Here is a 20,084-nt window from a genome sequence, read left to right on the forward strand (position 1 = left end):
TTAACTAATTGTGCTTAGCATGCAGTTGGATTACCACTTCAGTGACCTGAGGTTATTCATCATTGAACTGATTTCTAGCTGGGACATGAGTCCAGGGGGCTGTGTCTACCCAGAGTAACTGTCCCCAGCAGCAACTGCATTTGGAACTCGAGGGAAAGCTCATTCCTCCAGGCTTTTGCTTCTTAAGGGGTATTAGACTTGCTAGTTAAAATGCAGGTTTCTAGGTTCCCCTCCAGATCTGCTAAATCAGGATTTCTGGGGACCTGACCCAGGAGACGTTTTTTTTTGTTTTTGACACGGAGTCTTGCTCTGTCACCCAGGTTGGAATACAGTAGCATGATCTGGGCTCACTGCAACCTTCACCTCCTGGGTTCAATCTCGTGCCTCAGCCTCCCAAGTAACTGGGATTACAGGTGTGCACCAGCACGCTAAACTATTTTTTTTTTTTTTTTTTGAGACGGAGGAGTCTGTCTCTGTCACTCAGGCTGGAGTACAGTGGTGCAATCTTGGCTCACTGCAACTTCCGCCTCTCAGGTTCAAGTGATTCTCCTGCCTCAGCCTCCTGAGTAGCTGGGATTACAGGCGCCTGCAACCATGCCCAGCTAATTTTTTTTTTTGAGACAGACTCTCACTCTGTTGCTCAGGCTGGTGTGCAGTGATGCAATCTCGGCTCACTGCAACCTCCACCTCCTGGGTTCAAGAAATTCTCCTGCCTCAGCCTCTCGAGTAGCAGGGACTACAGGTACATGCCGTCATGCCCGGCTAATTTTTTGTATTTTAGTAGAGTTGGGGTTTCACCGTGTTGCCCAGGCTGGTCTCGAACTCCTGAGCTCAGGCAATCCACCCGCCTCGGCCTCCCAAAGTGCTGGGATTACAGGCGTGAGCCACCATGCCCGGCCTAATTTTGTATTTTTAGTAGAGACAGGGTTTCACCATGTTGGTTAGGCTGGTCTTCAACTCCTGACCGAGGTAATCTGCCCACCTTAGCCTCCCAAAGTGCTAGGATTACAGACATGAGCCACTGTGCCTGGCCCCCTTTTATTTTTTATTTTTTCGAGACAGGGTCTCAGTCTGCCACCCAAGCTGGAGTATAGTGGCATGATCAGAGCTCACTATAACTTCAAACTCCTGGGCTCCAGTGATCCTCCCATCTTAGCATCTCGAGTAGCAAGGGCTACAGGCACATGACACCCCAACTGGCTAATTAAAAAAAAAAAAAAATTTAGAGACAGGGGTCTCACTATGTTGCCCAGGATGGTCTTGAACTCCTTACCTCAACTGATCAGGAGTTGGGAGGCCTTGGTCTCCCAAAGTGCTGGGATTACAGGTGTGAGTCACTGCATTTAGCTGAGATTCATTTTTAATAAGGTTCTCACTTGGAAGCCATGGAAAATTTTGAGCAGGGATGATTTAAGGAGTGTTGATCTGATGGTGCTTATGATCCAGTGAACGGAGGGGGCTGTCCAGATGTGAGGAGTCCAGAGGTGAGGAACTGAGTTCTGTCTTGGGCAGTAGTGACAGTGGAGATAGAGGATCAGATGATATTTGGCGCCCAGACTGGGGAGAGAAGAAGCGGGAGGCAGAGACAGTTTTGAGTCCAAGTATCTGGTGCAGGAGCCTCATTCAGACTATTTTTACCTTTCCTATTTGGAAACTCTGGCCTCCTGGGACCTGTAACTATCTATTGAGAAACTGTGTCTCCAGCCCGCAGTCCCTGGAGCCCAGATTCAGTCTCAACCGACCTTCACCAGGCCTTGGGGTGTGCTAGGCCAAGTCTGGTTGGAATCAGGGTTTGCCTTGTCAGTTTTCATCCGGGGGCTGCGGGGAATATCTGCTCTGTTTCTTTCACTCACCACCCCTGGCTGGTTCATCCGAGTGAACCAGGTCTCTGGAACCCTCCATGGCAGCCTCCAGAGGGAGAAGGAATAGGATTTATCCCTGCCTTACAAATTTCCCACTTGTTCTTTTTCTGTTTTTTTAGAGGCTAGTCAAGCGAAGCAGTGGGAGTGGAGAAGGAACAAAGAAATCTGTATCTGGTTGTGATCAGTTAGTCACCAACACCGCTGCATTCGGAATTCGGACTAGACCCCACTTTTTTTGAAGAGAATTTATTTTTTATTTTTTTGCAAATTTTAAAACAATACATGCCCAATATAGAAACTTTAAAAATTAGATATCAAATGAAAAAAAATCTGCACGTAATCCTATTAAGTTGTCTTTTCTTTTTTGAGACGAGGTCTTGCTCTGCCACCCAGGCTGGAGTGCAGTGGCATGATCTCGGCCCACTGCAACCTTCATCTCCTGGGCTCAAGCAATCCTCCCACCTCATCCACCCAAGTAGCTGAAACTATAGGCATGCATCACCACACCCATCTAATTTTTTAAAAAATACTTTTTGTAGAGATAGGGTCTTACTATGTTGCTCAGGCTGGTCGTGAACTCCTGGACTTAAGCGATCCTCCTGTCTTGGCCTCCCAAGGTGCTGGGATTACAGGAATGAACCACTGCATCCAACCTAAAGCAACAAACTTTTATTCTCTCATACTGTTTCTGAGGGTCAGGAATTTGGGCACTGCTTAGCTGAGTGGTTCTGGCTGAGTCTCTCAGGAGGTGGCACTCAAGATACCAGCCAGGGTACAGTCATCTGAAAGCTTAACTGGGGACAGAGGGTTTGCTTCCAAATGGATTCACATGGCTGTTAGCAGGGGGTCTCAGTTCCTCGTCACGTGGGCCACCCTGCAGGGCTGCTCACAGTGTGGCAGCTGGCTACCGCCAGACCAAGTGATCAGAGAAAGACACTGAGATGGAAGCGGCAGTGCCTTTTTGTGTGTGTGTGGCCCAGGCTGGAGTGCAGTGGTGATCTCAGCTCACTGCAACCTCCATCTCCCGGGTTCAAGCAATTCTCCTGCCTCAGCCTCCCAAGTAGCTGGGACTATAGACGCACGCCACCACACCTGGCTAATTTTTTGTATTTTAGTAGAGACAAGGTTTCCCCATGTTGGTCAGGCTGGTCTCGAACTCCTGACCTCAAGTGATCCGCCCGCCTTGGCCTCCCAAAGTGCTAGGATTACAGGCGTGAGCCAACATGCCCTGCCTGCCATGTCTTTTATAACCTGTTCTTGGAAATGGCATACCCTCACCTCTGCTCTGTTCTCTTGGTTACACAGACCAACCCTGACCCAGCTTGTGAGGGGACTACACAAGGTGTGAAAGTCAGGAGGTAGGATTGCTGGGGGCTTGGAGGCTGGCTGCCACACGCAGAAGCGTGTATGAAGCACCATTGGCGTGCCAGGCACAGTGCTAGGCACCTAGCATGCATGATTTAATTCTCATAGTAATCTTATGAAATAGAGTCATTACCCTCATCTTCCAGATGAAACTCAGAGGTAAGTAGTTTGTTGAGAGTTACACAGCCTGAGAGTGGCAGGGGTTGGATTCAGACCTGGATTGGTGATTAGAGTGTTGTGTTTAAGAAAAAACAGCTTCAAAGGATTGTTCTGTGTGACCTTGAGCATGTTCTCACCCTCTCTGTTCTGTCCATCACCTGCTACCTTAGGCTAGCATTTCTTTTTTTTTTTTTCCTGTGAAGTCCTTTTTTTTTGTTTTTGTTTTTTTTGTTTGTTTGTTTTTTTGAAATGGGGGTCTTATCCTGTTGTCCAGGCTGGAGTGCACTGGCGTGATCGAGGCTCACTGCAGCCTTGAACTTCTGGGCTCAAAGTGATCCTTCTACCTTAGCCTCCCAAGTAGCTGGGACTACAGGTGTGTGTTACCATACCTAGCTAACTTTGCTGGAGTGCAGTGGCACAATCTTGGCTCACTGCAACCTCCGCCTCCCAGATTCAAGTGATTCTCCTACCTCAGCCTCCGGACTAGCTGGGATTACAGGCATGCACCATCCTGCCCAGCTAATTTTTGTATTTTTAGTAGAGATGGGGTTTCACCATGTTAGCCTTGAACTCTTGACCTCAGGTGATCCACCTGTGTCGGCCTCCCAAAGTGTTGGGATTAAAGGCGTGAGCCACTGTGCCTGGTCAAATTAAAAAAATTTTTTTTTGTAGAGATGGGGTCTCATTATGTTGCCAGGCTGGTCTCAAACTCCTGGGCTCAAGTGATCCTCCCATCTTGGCCTCCCAAAGTGCTGGGATTGCAAGTGCGAGCCTCCGTGCCCGGCCTGGACTCGCATTTCTCTGTGGAGTCTGAATCAGGACTTTCTTAGATCCTGGCCCTGTCCTAGACCTGCCGAGTTAGAAATTGCAGTGGGTGGGCCCCTCGCTGCCTTAAACCTATGGGAATAAGATGAGGTGCCTTACCCCAGGGGAGAGCAGGAGGCAAACGTAGGGATGAGGTCGGGATGAAAAAGGTGTGTGGCTGCCACCCAAGGATCTCAAGGATGCCTCTAGCATACGGGGATCCGGTCAGGAAAGACCTCTGGATTTCCTTGGCACTTCCTTCAGAGCAGGGTCCTGCACCAGCAGTCTGTAGGCCACCCCCACGGGGTGGTTCTGATGCCATCAACTCCAGATGGCAGGCATATGTGACAGTGGGACATTACTGAGCTCCTAGTGGGCGTGCAATAAAACCGTCCTCTGGCTGTGGTTTACTGTTTACCTGGGGTCTGGAGGTGCCATAATTAGAAAAAATAACAGGTGAGCTTCAGGGTCGCCCGTGGTGAGCACAAGTCCAGGATAATTACAGTGCGCATCCCAGCCCCTGGCCAAAGGCCGAGCTGTTGGCTTATTTTTGCCTTGTGCCAAAGCCAGCTCTGTCTGTACTTGAGACACACACAACAAAAGGAATGGAGAATATTGATGAAGCACAAATGTTTGCCCTGTAACAGCCTCGTGGCAGGACAGTGGGATGGGGAGAGAGTGGGCTCTGGGGTCAGCCAGACCCAAGTGTGCGTGCCAGCTCTGGTGTGCCTTGGCTGTGAGGCCTTGGAGATGTGGCTTCACAGTGTCATGGTGAAGGCTCCACAGGAGGGGATGTGGGGGTCCCTGGCACCCTGGCCCACTGGCAGCTCAGGATGATGAGACGTGATTGTTATTGGTTACTGATGTGAGTGTCATTACTGTTGCCGACACTAACAGTCATTGTTATGAATATTGTTAGAGTCCTTCTGGACGTGGCTGTGAACAAATTAGGACTGAGGATTCCCAAGCCTGTTTTCTGGTCTGCAAAATGGACACTTGATATTGATATCTATTCAGAGCGTCTCTAGGAGGATTAAATAAAGGAATGAAAGCGAAGTGCCAAGCAAGCGGGAATCAAATCTGAAGCTGTCACCCCTCACCCACCATCCCCAGCCTCTTTTCTCCCCTCTGCCACCCCACAGTGCCTTGACTAGTTTTTGCCTGCCTTCCTTCCCTCCTTCCCTCCTTCCTTCCTTCCTTCCTTCCTTCCTTCCTTCCTTCCTTCTTTCCTTCTTTTCTTTCTTTCTTCTGTCTTTTCTGACAAGGTCTCGCTTTGTCACCCAGGCTGGAGCACAGTGGCACAATCTCAGCTCACTGCAACCTCTGCTTCCTGGGTTCAAGCAATTCTCCTGCCTCAACCTCCTGAGTAACTAGGATTATAGGTGTGTGCCACCATGCCCGGCTAATTTTGTATTTTTAGTAGAAATGGGGTTTCACCATGTTGGTCAGGCTGGTCTCAAACTCCTGATCTCAGGTGATCCACCCACCTCCCAAAGTGCTGGGATTACAGACATGAGCCTCCGTGCCCGGCCTTGACTGCGGTTTTAAAGCAGGATTCAGAGTGTGTTCACTTAGAGGGCCAGGGGGTGGGCAACCTGAATGATAATAGTAACAACAGTAACAGCCTCCATTATTGAGCAGGAACTGTATGCTAGGCACCTTTTTTTCTTTGTTTGAGACAGGGTCTCTGTCACCCAGGCTGGAGTGTAGTGGTGTAGTCTCAGCTCACTGGAGCCTTGACCTCCTTGGGCTCAAGCTATCCTCCCACCTCAGCCTCTCAAATAGCTGGGACTACAGGTGTGCACCACCATGCCTGCCTAATTTTTTTTTTCTTTCTGTAGAAATGGGGTCTGCCCATGTTGTTCAGGCTGGTCTCGAGCTCCTGGGCTCCAGTGATCCTCCCACCTTGGCCTCCCAACATGTTGGGATTACAGGCCTGAGCCATTGCAGCTGGCTACTAGGCATCTTAATGTACTACTGCCTCGGGAAATCTCAGCAGCTGTGGGATCCATATTTTATAGCTAAGGATAGATCCACAGAGATGAAATGACTTCCCAGGGGTCACCCAGCTTATAAGCGGCAGAGCTGGAATTCAGATGTGACCTATGTGGCCCAGAGGTTGTCCCACTAGCCTTGCCCGCTGCCCCTTGGCCACGAGGAGCCAGCACTGTCACCCCGGAGCCAATGCTCCCGGGATCCAGCAGATGCCTTTGCAGCCATGCATCTGGTCCCTGGGAGTGGGTGGATGGCACCACCTGTGTTTCTGGCAGGGAGTGAGGCCGGATGGTTCTGTGTTCCGGACGGGACCTCGCTCACACTCTGCTGTGCGTGCCACCCTCAGAGGATGGGGATGAATCACAGCAGAGGGGGCCAGCTTAGTCAGCACCCCATGCTGGTGTCTGGGCGCTGTTTAGAGACACTCCAGCTGTCTCCTCTCTCCCCTGTCCCTGACCCCCGCCTCGGCTGCCAAGTACGGTGGTGCAGGTTGCACCTTGTGCAAGGGCACCTGGCTGAGGGGGGAGCTGGAGCTGAACTCCAGCCAGCATTCTGCTTGCCAAGTTGTGTGTCTGGCAGTGCACTGCATGTGTCCAGAGGATTCTGCAAGTTGAACCCTATCCTAACATGGGCAGAGGCATCAGAACGGGAGGCATTTGGTTCAGGAGCTCTAGAATTTTACACCTGAGCGAGGTCATCTTGTTGAAGGCCAGCCTCTGTCTAGGAACGTGGCCTCAGTCACATGCCTGTGGGGACAGACCTGTGAAGTAGGTGGAATGTGTGCCCCCTTACCCCAGTACCATCCCTGGGCAGTGGGGGATCTGCACAGCTGGTTCTTTTTTGTTTTGTTGTTTTGTTTTGTTTTGGTTTTGTTTTTTGCTTTTCTTGAGAGGGAGTCTCGCTCTGTCACCCAGGCTGGAATGCAGTGGTGCGATCTTGGCTCACTGCAACCTCTGTCTGCCTCCTGGATTCAAGTGATTCTCCTGCCTCAGTCTCCTGAGTAGCTGGGATTACAGGTGCGTGCCACCACACCCGGCTAATTTTTTTTTTTTTTTTTGAGATGAAGTCTCACTCTGTCACCCAGGCTGGGGCAGTGGTGCGATCTCTGCTCACTGCAACCCCTGCCTCCCGGGTTCAAGCAATTCTCCTGCCTCAGCCTCCTGAGTAGCTGGGACTACAGGCACATACACCGTGCCCAGCTAATTTTTGTATTTTTAGTAGAGACAGGGTTTCACTATGTTGGCCAAGCTGGTCTCTAACTCCTGACCTCGCAATCCGCCCTTCTCAGCCCCCAGAGTGCTGAGATTACAGGTGTGAGCCACTGCACCCGGCCTGAACACTGTTATTATCTCAGTTTTCATAGCAGGAAAACAAGGCCAGAAATGCCAGGATCACCGAGTGAGAAAATTAGGAAGCAGTGGTGACTGGATGTTAGCCCTGACATCTGACTCCAGAGACAGCTCTTAACCCTGTCCCCGGACAGCCTCCCCAGGCACGGAAGTGCAGAGATAGCCGGTCCTGGTGTTCAGTGCTGTCCCCAGGCTGGGTATCCCACTCTCGGAGGTGAAATGGGGGTGCTGTGACCTGCTTCTCAGGGCGAGAGGGTCAGGGAGGGGCCCGCCCAGGTGGTGCTCAGTGAGCATGCTTTCCTGTCTCAGAGGGACTGTGCTGCCCGCCGGTCTCCCTGGCCTGACACTGCGCATGTGTCTGTGACAGGTAGGTAGAAAGCATTGCCGGCCGGGCGCGGTGGCTCGCGACTGTAATCCCAGCATTGCAGGAGGCAGAGATGGGAGGATCACTTGAGCTCAGGAGTTCAAGACCAACCTGGGCGACATGGCGAGACCATTTTTTAAATTTTTAAAAAAAGTATTGTTGTGGGCATCTTCTCATCTGATCACTGGATATTAGAACCAGAGAGGCCTTTAGAGATCACCCGGTCCTGCCGCTTCCCACATGGGGAAACTGAGGCTCAGAGACGACAGGTGGCTGAGTCACAGACTGAGCCACGAGGCAGAGCTGGGACTAGAATGTGGGGTCCTGTTGACCCGTCCAGGATGGCCAAGCACTTCCCATGTGCTAGATGATGGATGGGCAGAGGAGGGCATGGGTGGGCTGGTACCCTGAGGCCTGCTCTGCCCTTCCTACGTGTGTGAGCTGGGGTCCCTCATGGCACCTGTCTGAGCCTCAGTTCCCTCATTCATGAGTGAGATTATAATCCACAACTCTTGGGGTTTGAGGGGGTTAGCATGGTCCTAGGGTGTAGTTAGTGGTTAATAAAGGAAAATTGGAAAATTGTCATTAGTATGATTTGTTGGGAGGAGCCTTTTTTTTTTTTTTTTTTTTGATGGGGGTCTTATTCTGTTGTCCAGGCCAAAGTACAATGGCTCCATCTCAGCTCTCTGCAGCCTCTGCCTCCTGGGCTCAAGCCATCCTCCCGCCTCACTTCCTGAGTAGCTGGGACTACAGGCATGCTCCACCACACTCAGCTAATTTTTGCATTTTTTGTGCAGATGCGGTTTCCCTCAGGCTGGTCTCGAACTCCTGGACTCAAGCAATCCACCCGTCTCGGCCTCCCAAAGTGCTGGGATTAAGGAGGAGACATTCATTATGTGATTAGGAGTGGGGACCCTAGAGGCCTGAGACCTGGATTCCAAGCCCAACTGGGCTCCTTCCTAGCAGTGTGACCTTGGCTCAGTCACTTTGTTTCTGGAACCTCAGTGCCCCCATCTAAAAACGCATAACAGGCCCTACTCGACAGGTTGTCCTGGGGATTAAATGAGATGATGCATATAGAGCTTTCAGCTTAGTGCCAGCACATAGTAGGTATTCAATAAACCACTAGCCCTAATAATAGGTAACATTTATTGAGCACTTGCTTAATGCCAGACATTATCAGCGTCTTTTTCACCATTTGCATTAGCTAACTTCTCTGTACCACTTCCTGAGCAAGCAGCCATTGCCTCATATTACACTACTACAGTGGAAGTAGAGGCCTAGAGACGGGAAGTGACTTGCCCAAGGTCACACAGGCAGCTTCTCAATGCCTGTGTGGTTTTGTCCAGCTAAGTAGGCTGCAGAGCCACCGTTCTGTTCTAGTCTGTCAGAGAACCACCCTCCCCGTCCCCTCCCTTCCCCATTACTCTCCGGCGCCAGCAGCTTCTTGGAGCTTCATGCTTTCTGAATGGCTTGGTTTAGCACTCGGCCGTTAAACGTTCATCTCTTACAATTTCAATCCAATTCCTATAAGTTTATTGGCAAGACGGGGTGTATTAGAGCTGCCAAATTTAATATATCAAGTGTGCGTGTCTGGGACACGGTCTCTCTGCAGTAATGGGAGAAGAGAGGTTTTATATGTTTTCATTTTGAATGACTGGCTATTCCTGATCCCATTACAGCCCCTGACTTAATGGTTGCTGTCCCTGTCTGCTGCAAGAATGGCTTTCTCCATCAACCTGCTTGGCTGCTGGGACTGTCTCTGCGTCTCTCCGTAGTCTCCTCCTCCTGAGCTGTGTTCCCCCATCAGTCCACTGTGGTGATCAGGTCCTGGGAGTCTGGGGCTTTGGCTGCTAGCCCCGATAGCTACCTTGTGACCTGGGGGAGATCATTTCTCTTCCTCACCTGGGCCTCAGGAACCTGTTCTGTGAAGTGAGGGGTCTGACCACTGGGTGAGCAGTTGGTCTGGGCTCAGCCTTGGCAGATCCCCCTTGGCAGCCCCAAGTGGACCCGTCTGTCCTCCTGTCTTGCGGCACCAAACTCACGGACCCAAGGGCTGGCCGCGAGAGTCATTGAATTGCCACCCACCTTGGGCTGCAGATCTCCTGGGTCAGGAGTGGCTGTGATCACCACGGCTGAGGGGTCTTAAGACCCCAAAATGTTTTCATTTCCCCCTGTGACTGGATTCGGATCTGCCACCTGATAATTTAGCGATCTCCTTGGGAAGCTGTCAGCATTCACTGCGTGAGCCCTCTGGCTTCTCTAAGCTTTGAACTGGCTGTGGAAGAGAGGACACCCGGCAGTGTGACGTTAGGAGACTTGGTTTGCCTTCTGCTTATCAGGAGGAATCACACCGCCTCCCTGAACCTCAGTTTTCCCAAAGGGAGAACGGGAATTGATTCATTTAACAAGTACTTCAATGCCTAGTCTGTAGTGTGCACTATTTTAGGTGCTGGGGCTCCAGCAGTAAACAAAACACAAACCTGCCCTCATGGGTTTATATTCTTACTGGGGGAGAAAGACAATAAACATAACAAGTAACTTATTGCATGAAGGGTGTATTAGTCCCTTCCCACATTGCTATAAGGAAATACCGGAGACTAGGTAATTTACAAAGGAAAGAGGTTTAAGTGACTCACAGTTCCGCATGGCTGGGAAGGCCTCAGGAAAAAGGGGAGACAGGCACCTTCTTCACAAGGCAGCAGGAGAGAGAAGTGCTGAGCAAAGCGGGAAGAGCCCCTTATAAAAGCAGCAGATCCTGTGAGAACTCTTCACTGTCACGAGAACAGCATGGGGGAAACCACCCCCATGTCAGTTACCTCCACCTGGTCTCTCCCTTGACACGTGGGGATTATTGGGATTACAATTCAAGATGAGATTTGGGTGGGGATACAAAGCCTAACGGTATCAAAGGGTGATACATGCTATGAGGGAAAATAAAGCAGAGAGTGGAGGAAGTTAAGTGGAAGATTCTGCCATCTTGAATGAAGTAGCATAGGAGGAAAGATGGAAGGGGTCAAGAGGGGGAAGTGAGGCGGGTGTTTGCAGGAGGGCACACCCATCCTTGGGGAGCCTCGGGTGCAAAGGCCAGGAGGTGGCCATGTGCCTGGCATGTGTGAGGAGCAAAGGGGAGGCTGATGTGTCCTCTATGTTGCAAATGTGGAGGTCAGAGGTACGGTAGGGGGTGGGGTGGTGGCTCACACCTGTAATCCCAGCACTTTGGGAGGCCAAGGCGGGAGGACACTTGAGCCCAGGAGACTAGCCTCTGCAACATACGGGGACCCCATCTCTACAAAAAAATTGTTTTTTTAAGTTAGGCATGATGACACGCACCTGTAGTCCCAGCTACTCAAGAGGCTGAGGCAGGAGGATCACTTGAGCCCAGAAGGTTAAAGCTACAGTAAGCCATGGTCGCACCACTGCACTCCACCCTGGGTGACAGAGCGAGACTCTGTCTCAAACATAGAAAACCCTATGTGGTAGGAGACAAGGGAGGCCAGCCACAGGGTGTAAGGTGGCAGTCCTTCAGCTTACTTACATGTTAGAATTACGTGATAGACTTTAAACAATACCAAATAGCAGCCAGGCATAGTGGCTTACACCTGTAATCCCAGCAGTTTGAGAGGCTGAGACAGGAAGATTGCTTGAACCCAGGTGGTCGGGGCTGCAGTAAGCTGTGTTTGCACTACTGCACTCCAGCCTGAGTGACAGAGCAAGACCCTCTCAAAAAAACAAAAACAAAAACAGTGCCCAGGTCTCACCCACTGAGGTTCTGCTTTAACTGGTCTGAGTTGCAGGCTGGGCATCAGAATGGTTAACAGATCCCTCTGGCATGAGGCCTCTTAGGCCATACTCATCAGCTTGACACTCCTAATGGGGCGGGGTGCATGTGAGTAAAGCCTGGGCTCAGGCCTGGTCCTCAGGAAGGATTTGGGGGACTGGTGAGGGGTGTGTTTTCTCCAGTGGTCTGATCTGAGCTCTTTGTGGCTTCCCAGGCAGCAAACACCTGCTCTGAGTGGCCATGGGGAAGCGATACTTCTGTGACTACTGCGACCGCTCCTTCCAGGACAACCTCCACAACCGCAAGAAGCACCTGAACGGGCTGCAGCACCTCAAGGCCAAGAAGGTCTGGTACGACATGTTCCGAGGTGGGTGCCGCTGGCTGGGGGCCGGGCTCCTGGAGCCCTGCTCTCTGATCTTTCTTATCTTCAAAGACCCCCGTGGGTCAGTGACAGTCTGGGTCTGGGCTCTTTGAGGATCAAAAGAGAGGGAGGCCTGGGCCACTGGACCCTCAAAAGAGCAGGCTGGTAGATGAGCTCTTTCCCCAGCAACCCTGACTGAAGGCTCTGTGCTCCAGGCACCTGCCAGGCTCTGTGGACAGGAAGAAGGCCCTAGAAGGAGGTGATGTTTGAGCCAACAGCTGAAATAGGGGAAAGCCAGCCACGTGGCTCTGGGTGGAGGGTGTGCAGAGAAGCAGGCAGCCCTGACTCCAGCACCAGGGCTCTCGGAGCAGGAGGGAGAGGGTGTGGCTGGGCGGAGCAGGCCAGGGGAGAATGGTAGGGCTCAAGCTGGCTCTGGGACAGGGATCTTCCAAGCCTGTGGAGGCCGTTGTAAGCAGGGGGTGGAGGGGGGGTCCCTGTTCCAAGGGCAGAGAGCAGCCTTTGAAGGGCTTTAGCTGCTGTGCCCAGACCTACCTTGACAGCGCAGACTGCTTCGTGGGGAGCAGTTGGGTGCGGTCAGTGGCAGTTGAATGACTGGCTGCAGGCACGGGTGAATAACCCAGTTGCAGAAGGGGAGCAGGCTCTTCTGAGAAAGGCCTCTCAGTGCAGGAACGGTTGGGGTGAATGAGCTAAGGTCAGAAGTGCCTAGCACAGGGCCTGTTTCCCGGGAGGTGCCCAGAGCGGGGAGTTGTGCTATTGCATGGCTGTCATTGGACGTTCACCCTGAGGAACAGCCAGGGAGGTTCCAGAGCATGACTGGCAGGAGCCAGGTTGAGAGGTGAGGGCACTTAGTGGTGGGGCGAGGGTGGGCCAAGAGCTCCTGGAATGAGCCAGAGTGGGGCCAATGCCCTGTAGGTTGGTGAGCAGGATTCTGGGATAGGGCCTCTCAAGAAGGAACCAAATCCAGCAGCCAAGAAGGGAGGAGAAGTGGAGAGAGAGTTCTCTGGTTGGGGCTAGGTGTGGTGGCTTTCACCTGTAATCCTAGCACTTTAGGACACTGAGGTGGGAGGATTGTTTGAGCCCAGGAGTTCAAGAGCAGCCTGGGCAACACTGTGAGACCCTGTCTCAAAAAAAAGAGGCCTGAAACTGAGAGTTCCCGAACAGGGAATGAGCATGGGTCGAGTGCCTGCTACATGCCGGGTGCTTTGCATAGTTCGCCATTTGCTTTTCTGGGTAACTGTCTAGGGCAGCGATTCTTAACTCTGGCTGCAGGTTAGGATCATCTGGAGACCTTTAGGTTAAAACCACTGATTCCCCGACCCCATCCACTCCCCAGAGATAGGTCTGGGGACTAGACATGGTGTTTCTAAAGGCTTCCCAGACTCTCCGCATTTCACATGAGGGAGCTGAGGCTCAGAGGTTCAAGTGAGGGGGTGGCCAGGCCGCTCAGCAGGCCAGGCATGGCTGTGGTTGGAAAGCCATAGGAAAATTCATGGGCAGTGGGGTCTCCTAGGTCCCTAGGAGGCCTCTAACCCTGGTGTTACGCTAAGGCTCTCTCTGTTGTGCAGATCCATTGTCCATTGTGGGCTGTGATCTGGAGGGAGCTGGGCCAAGATCACCTAGTCCCAGATTCTCAGCTGTGAACAGCTGGATCCTGGGATCCAGGGCTGATTGGCAGAGGTCCCTGTGTCACTTATAGAAAAGATGAAGCAGCAGGCGACAGGAGTTCCCCAGGGCTCCTGCGTTCTCAGCGTCCTCACATCCCCAACACATTCAGTCCTTAGAACAGCTCTGTAAGAGGCTGGGCAGGCCAGGCCAGGCATCCCCAGTTACAGGTGATGACTTCAAAATCCAGAGCAGGCCAGGTGCAGTGGCTCACACCTGTAATCCCAGCACTTTGGGAGGCTGAGATGGGAGGATCGCTTGAGTCCAGAAGTTCAAGACCAGCCTGGGCAACATAGTGAAACCCCATCTCTACTAAAAATAAAAAAATTTGGCCAGACTCCGTGGCTCACACCTGTAATCCCAGCACTTTGGGAGGCTGAAGTGGGTGGATCACCTGAGGTCAGGTTGGCCTGGCCAACCTGGCGAAACCCTGTCTCTACTAAAAATATAAACATTAGCCGGGTGTGGTGGTAGGTTCCTGTAATCCCAGCTACTTGGGAGGCTAAGGCAGGAGAATTGCTTGAACCTGGGAGGTGGAGCTTGCAGTGAACTGGGATCACATCACTGTACTCCAGCCTGGGCAAGAGAGCAAGACGCCATCTCTAAATAATAAAAAATAAAAACAAAAATAAAAAAATTAGCCAGGCGTGGTGGCCCATTCCTGTGGTCCCAGTTGCTCAGGAGGCTGAGGTAGGAGGATCACTTGACCCCAAGAGGTAGAGGCTGCAGTGAGCCGAGATCGTACCACTGCACTCCAGCCTCGGCAACAGAGTGGGACCCTGTCTCAAAAAAAATAGTAATAAATGAAATAAAACCCAGAGCAGTGGGTTCCCTCGCCTTGGGTCCCCAGCTACTAGGGGCCAAGCTGGCACATGACGTCTTTCCACCTCCTCGGGAGGCTGCCCCAGGGCTTCTGCTCACCCTGAGCAACCGCAGGAACTTGAAGACATGCTGTGTGACTGAACTTGACTTCAGCTCTGCTCCCAGCTTCGCGGCCTGGGGCACATCCCTTAGCCCTCAGAGGGGCTGATGATCTATCTGCCGTGGTCAGGTGCAGGGCACCAGTCCCCAGGTATCACTCACTAACCCTGTGGCTCTCATTTTGTCATGTGTAAAACAGCTACAACAGTCCCCACCTCCCAGGGCTATGACAGGGGCTCAGTAACCTCCTGATGACCGCATGGCACATAAGGGCTTACTAAGTAGGCACGGTGCCTGTGGGTCCTCAAAAGGATTCCCTCCAGCCTTCATCTCATGGCTTAGTCATTCAGCGTATCCTCGGCTCCCTGCAGGCTCTGAAGATTCAAAGGTGGATAAAATAGGGCCCCTCTCCTTAGCAAGCTTGTGCCTAATGACGATGGTGTGTTCTGGGCAAAGCCCCTGTTCTGCCGGCCTCTCCTTCCCAGCTGCAGCCACCCTGGCCACTGCATCTGCTGGGCATAAGCTGTCCCCTCTGCAGACATGCCCTTCCTGCTGTCCTCCCTGCCCCAAGCCAGGCCCCCCCACCTCACAACTCAAGTCAGGCAGCAAATCCTCAGGGACATCCTCCCCGACCCCTAGAACGGGTCAGGTCATTTGGCTACACACTAGATGTTTACCCCGCTTACATCCATGGGGATTAGTGTGACTGTTGGACCAGAAGGAAGGACCAGCTCCGACTTGTTCTCCACTTAAATCCTCAGCCTGGCGTGGTGCCTGGCACACAGGACATGCTCAGTGAATGTTTGGCAGATGAATGTCTAAGTGAATGAGCAAAGAAACATGGGGCACCAGGGGCAGCTGTTAATTCTGGGAGATGAAGCAAGAAGGACCCATAGGGTCAGATCACGAGGGGCCTTGAATACCCATTGCAAGAGCATGGGCTTCCTCGTGCAGGGCCTGGGCTAGGGATTCTCAACCCTGAGTACACTTCAGAGTCACTGAGGAGATTTAAACGATTATGATGCCCTCCCTTTCAATGAATTAAAGCAGAACCCGGGAGGGCTGGGGCTGGGTGTCCATGTACTTTAAAAACTGCCTGGTGATTCTGATGTGTGGCTGGGGTCGGGAACTACTGAGCAGACGCAGGCAGCCTGGAATACTCCCATGCCAAGCCACCTGGAAGAGCCCCTTGTCCAGGACTCAGGCTCAGCCTTGCTGCCAGCCTCAGCCGTCACAGCCTCAGGGGGGTCCAGGGCAATGTCCACATGCCCTCCACTAGCCTGCCCCCTCAGGGAAGGGCGGGCAGTGGTGTCTGTAGCACCAGCTGGGTGCGCTGAGTCTGACAAGCCCAGCACTGACAGATGGACCCTCCCCACCCTGCTGGTCCCCCTGGCATGAGTTCTCTGATAACCAACCCCCTATCCCAGCAAACCACACCCTCACAGCCACCACCTGCCCTTGGCAAATCACTTCCCCTGTCTGAACCTCCATTTTCCCCTCTGCAAAATCGGGATGTTTGCGCTGTTCAGAGGGTTTGTGAGGAAAAAATGAAGAATTGCTACCATTTGCTGTGCACCCACCCCGTCTTGGCCGCATACCTGGAGAACATGGTGCTAAGGCCACTGCTCGCCCCAGAGGCAGACCTGGTCACTTTCCTAGTGATTCTCTTGTGCCACCAGGGTTGGGAACCATGGGCCTCCTCTGCAGAGCACTCGCCATTCATTATCTGATGACATTTTCATAGCAGCCCTGCCAGGTGGGAACTGTCCTCCCATTTGACATATGGGGAAACTGAGACTTGGAGATTATGCAGCTTGCACGTGATCATATGTTGTTAGGATTAGAGCTCAGGTTTCCTGGACTCTGAAGCCTGTGGTGTTTCCTTGGCCTCTAGAAAAGGTGATGGGTGAATGTCCAGCCCAGGCCTGGCTGCTCCCCTCCCCTGGGGTGGATATAAGGGCTCCTGAGCCAGGGTACCACCCTCAGGTACCCTACTTCCTTACAGATTTTGACTGATTAATAGCTTGCCTATCAAGAAGCAAATTTAAAACCATAACTATATGATAAAAGTAAAGATAGGCTGGGCATGGTGGCCCATGCCTGTAATCCCAGCACTTTGGGAGGCCAAGTGGGGAGGATCACTTGAGCCCAGGAGCTTGAGACCAGCCTGGGTAACATGGCAAAACCCCATCTCTACAAAAAATAAAAAAATTAGCCAGGCGTGGTGGCGGTCACCTGTAGTCCTAGCTACTTGGGAGGCTGGGAGGGAAGGATCACCTGAGTCCAGGAAGGTCGAGGTTGCAGGGAGCTGAGATTGTGCCGCTGCACTCCAGCCTGGGTGACAGAGTGAGATCTTGTCTCAAAAAAAGAAATGAAAAATAGGAAAAATCAGAGGAAACTAGGGTTAAGGTTAGGATCAGAGTGATTGCCGATGCTACAGAATGACTGTCGGAAGTCCTGTCCAGGGCGGTGACTGGTCTGGCCCTGAGCACCCTACAGCTGGTGGAAGGAGGGAAGACAGAAGCCAGGGATTGCAGTCTTGCCTGTGAAGCAATGCCTGGATCCTGGGATTAGCCGATGGGCTTCCTGGGCACTAGGATTTATTTAAATTTTTTTACCATTTTATTTTGAAATAATCATAGATTCACAGGAAGTTGCAAAGATAATAATGAGACGTTCCATAGGGCCAGGATTTTTTAAAAGTATTATACCTCCAGGCTGGGCCCAGTGGCTCACACCTGTATTCCCAGCACTTTTGGAGGCCAAAATGGGAGGATCATGTGAGCCCAGGAGTTGAAGACCAGCCTGGGCAACATAATGAGACACAGCTCTACAAAAAGATAGAAAATATTAGCCAGGCATGCTGGTGCAGAGCTGTAGTCCTACCTACTTGGGAGGCTGAGACTGGAGAAGGATCGCTTGAGCCCAGGAGGCAATGGCTGCAGTGAGCCATGATTGCACCACTGCACTCCAGCCTGGGTGACCGAGCGAGACCCTGTCTCTAAAAAACAAAAAACCCGAAGTCCCCAGACTCCTCAGGTGACTCCCTCGTGCCAAGTTGAGAACCTCTGGCATGAAACCTGGTCCTTGCCTTTGGCCAGTCCTGCGTGGGGTGGGAGGGGTTGAGGTCACCTGCAGCTTGGATCCATCTGCCCAGGACTCCCACTTGTGGTCATCTCTTGCTTCCACTCCTCCGCGGATAGGAAACTCTTCTTTTCTGCGCAGCTGTGTCGGGATAGAGAGTCCATGTCCCTGTGGCTTCCACCTCCCGCCTCCCTTGGTAGAGCCTGAACCGTCTGAATCCTGTCCCTCTCTTCTCTCGCAGATGCAGCTGCCATCTTGCTGGATGAGCAGAACAAGCGGCCCTGCAGGAAGTTTCTACTGACAGGTAAAGTGCTCTGCACAGCTCAGGTCCCTGCGGGGACCTGCGATGTCCAACCTGGCCCACTTGGACCTCTGCAGAGTGTCTTCCCCGACCCGGGCCACCATCCCAAGCCCACTTTGCAGCGGTGGTTCCAGCTGACTGGCCAGTCAGGGCCTTCCCAGGTGTTGTGTCTTAGGACCTCCTAGAGACTGGTCCTCAGCTCTTCAGATCTAGAATGTGATTGTATCAGCTCACCTAGAACAAGCAAGCCGTGGGAGATTACAAGTAAATCCAAGAGACACTTATGGGTGGAATAGACTTGTTGATTAAGTTAGCCTGGGAGCCTGGCCTCCTTCCCAGCAGGCAGAACTTCAGAGAGTAACAGGGTTGATGATCTGAGGAAGTTCGGGATCAGAACCAAGGATGCTAGGTGTAGATTTGACTGCTCAATACTCAGCTACTAGAGATGCATATAGGTCAGAGAGATAAAGTGCCAAGCATGGTGGCTCACGCTTGTAATCCTAGTACTTGGGAGGCTGAGGTAGGAGGAATGCTTGAGGCCAGAAGTTTGAGACCAGCCTGGGCAACATAGCAAGACCCCATCTCTACCAAAAAGAAATTTTGTTTTAATTAGCTGGGCGTGGAACACACATTGATAGTCCCAGCTACTAGGGAGGTTGAGGCGGGAGAATCTCTTGAGCCCAGGAGTTCAAGGCTGCAGTGAGCTGTGATTGCACCACTGCACTCTCGCCTGGGCAACAGAGTGAGGACCCTGTCTCTTTTAAAAAAAGAGAGAACAAGAGATAAAAACCTCAGTAAGTGAATGAACCAAAGACAGATAAAAATAAGGGTAGGAAAAATAAGATAAAACCAAGAGAATAGTCTCCTCCATGCATGCCCTTGAGGTCCTGTGTATTCTCTAAGGGTTTGACTCTGAGCTTCCTGGCAGCCGTGGCAAAGAGGAAAACTATGATGATTCATATGGTTTGTAAGGGAGCTTAGCACTGGGGAGAGGTGCTTCAGCTGAACTAGGGAAACTGGGTGAATGTCCAAGCTCCCCTAGGATGGGCACCAAGCCTGCAGATCAGGGGCTTCCCCACGGACTTTGCCTTGATGTGAGTATGTCACTGGTAGGTTACACTGGCTTGAGACACCTCCAGCCTCCCAGTATCTCGACATACATTTTGGTCTCCTTGGTTGAGAGAGGGGAAGCCACCCCAGATTTTGGAGCCTCCTTGGCAAGGCTGCCACTGAAGCCTTTCTAAGGAGCAGTCCAACTGCTCCGGTGAGCCAGGTAGGCAGGCAGAATACTGGGCTGGGCATAGCACGTGCTGCGGCGTGGAGTGGAGAAAGGAAGCATGGCCCTTTCAGGAACCCATATGTAGTTCACTGAGGCAGGGCTGGGAGGGCTGGTGACAGAGAGGCTGCAGAGGCTTGCGAGGCCCACTCGTGACAGGCTTCAGTTGGAAGTGATCCCCAGCACCGGGGGCAGCTGGAGAAGGGTTGTGAGCATGTGGCATGATGGGTGAGAGGTTGCTCTGACTGCTGAGTGGGCAGGGCCAAAGAGATTCCATTTTCTGTCCAGGATCAGGGTTGCTACTCTTTAGGCCCTGAAGTCCTGACCCTAAGATTCTGGGGCCCCTCACCAGGGCACTCCTCAGCCCCCGTGGGGAGCCCCTCCCGAGCAGCGAGTAACTCTGTTTTCCTGCTGCAGGCCAGTGCGACTTTGGCTCCAACTGCAGATTTTCCCACATGTCAGAGCGAGACCTGCAGGAGCTGAGCATCCAGGTGGAGGGTACGTCTCGGGATGCCCTGGGTTAAGCGGGAGTGGGGTGCTAGGGCACGTGGTCTCTGAGACCGGGGAAGCTGGCCTGTGCCTCCCCATCTCCCTGTCATTGGCAGCCAAGGGCTGCCCAGGGTGACGGGGAGCCCTGAGCCCCCGGTTTGGGCCAGGTGTCAGGAACAGCCTCAGCATGAGTGGAGAAGGCAGGCCTGTGTACCCTGACAGTGAGCCTGCGTGGCTTCCTGCCCGGGAGCCCTGAAGGTGCACCTCAGCCCCACCTGGACCCTGTGGCC

General features: G+C 52.4%; 1 protein-coding gene and 1 long non-coding RNA gene across 5 annotated transcripts in view; one reads left to right on the forward strand and one right to left on the reverse strand.

Moving 5' to 3' along the window:
* The window catches only part of ZMAT5 (zinc finger matrin-type 5), a 31,122-nt gene that overhangs the window by 3,775 nt on the left and 7,263 nt on the right, over window positions 1–20,084 (forward strand). For all 3 annotated transcript variants that reach the window (XM_045363842.3, XM_045363840.3, XM_065522299.2), the window contains exons 2-4: window positions 11,894–12,046; window positions 17,970–18,032; window positions 19,723–19,803. In XM_045363842.3, coding sequence (XP_045219777.1) covers window positions 11,920–12,046; window positions 17,970–18,032; window positions 19,723–19,803 — 271 coding nt within the window. In that variant the 5' untranslated portion in view covers window positions 11,894–11,919. The remainder of the gene's footprint in view (window positions 1–11,893; window positions 12,047–17,969; window positions 18,033–19,722; window positions 19,804–20,084) is intronic.
* On the reverse strand, window positions 1,343–17,941 carry LOC135965453 (uncharacterized). 2 transcript variants are annotated; one of them, XR_010578389.1, is made up of 2 exons: window positions 17,777–17,941; window positions 1,343–1,557 (listed from the first exon to the last, which is right to left on the reverse strand). It is a non-coding gene; the product is annotated as an uncharacterized lncRNA (long non-coding RNA). The 2 variants fall into 2 exon arrangements; XR_012418873.1 differs by lacking the exon at window positions 17,777–17,941 and adding an exon at window positions 2,416–2,515.

Source organism: Macaca fascicularis, chromosome 10 (assembly GCF_037993035.2).
Source record: "Macaca fascicularis isolate 582-1 chromosome 10, T2T-MFA8v1.1".
Lineage (NCBI taxonomy): Eukaryota > Metazoa > Chordata > Mammalia > Primates > Cercopithecidae > Macaca > Macaca fascicularis.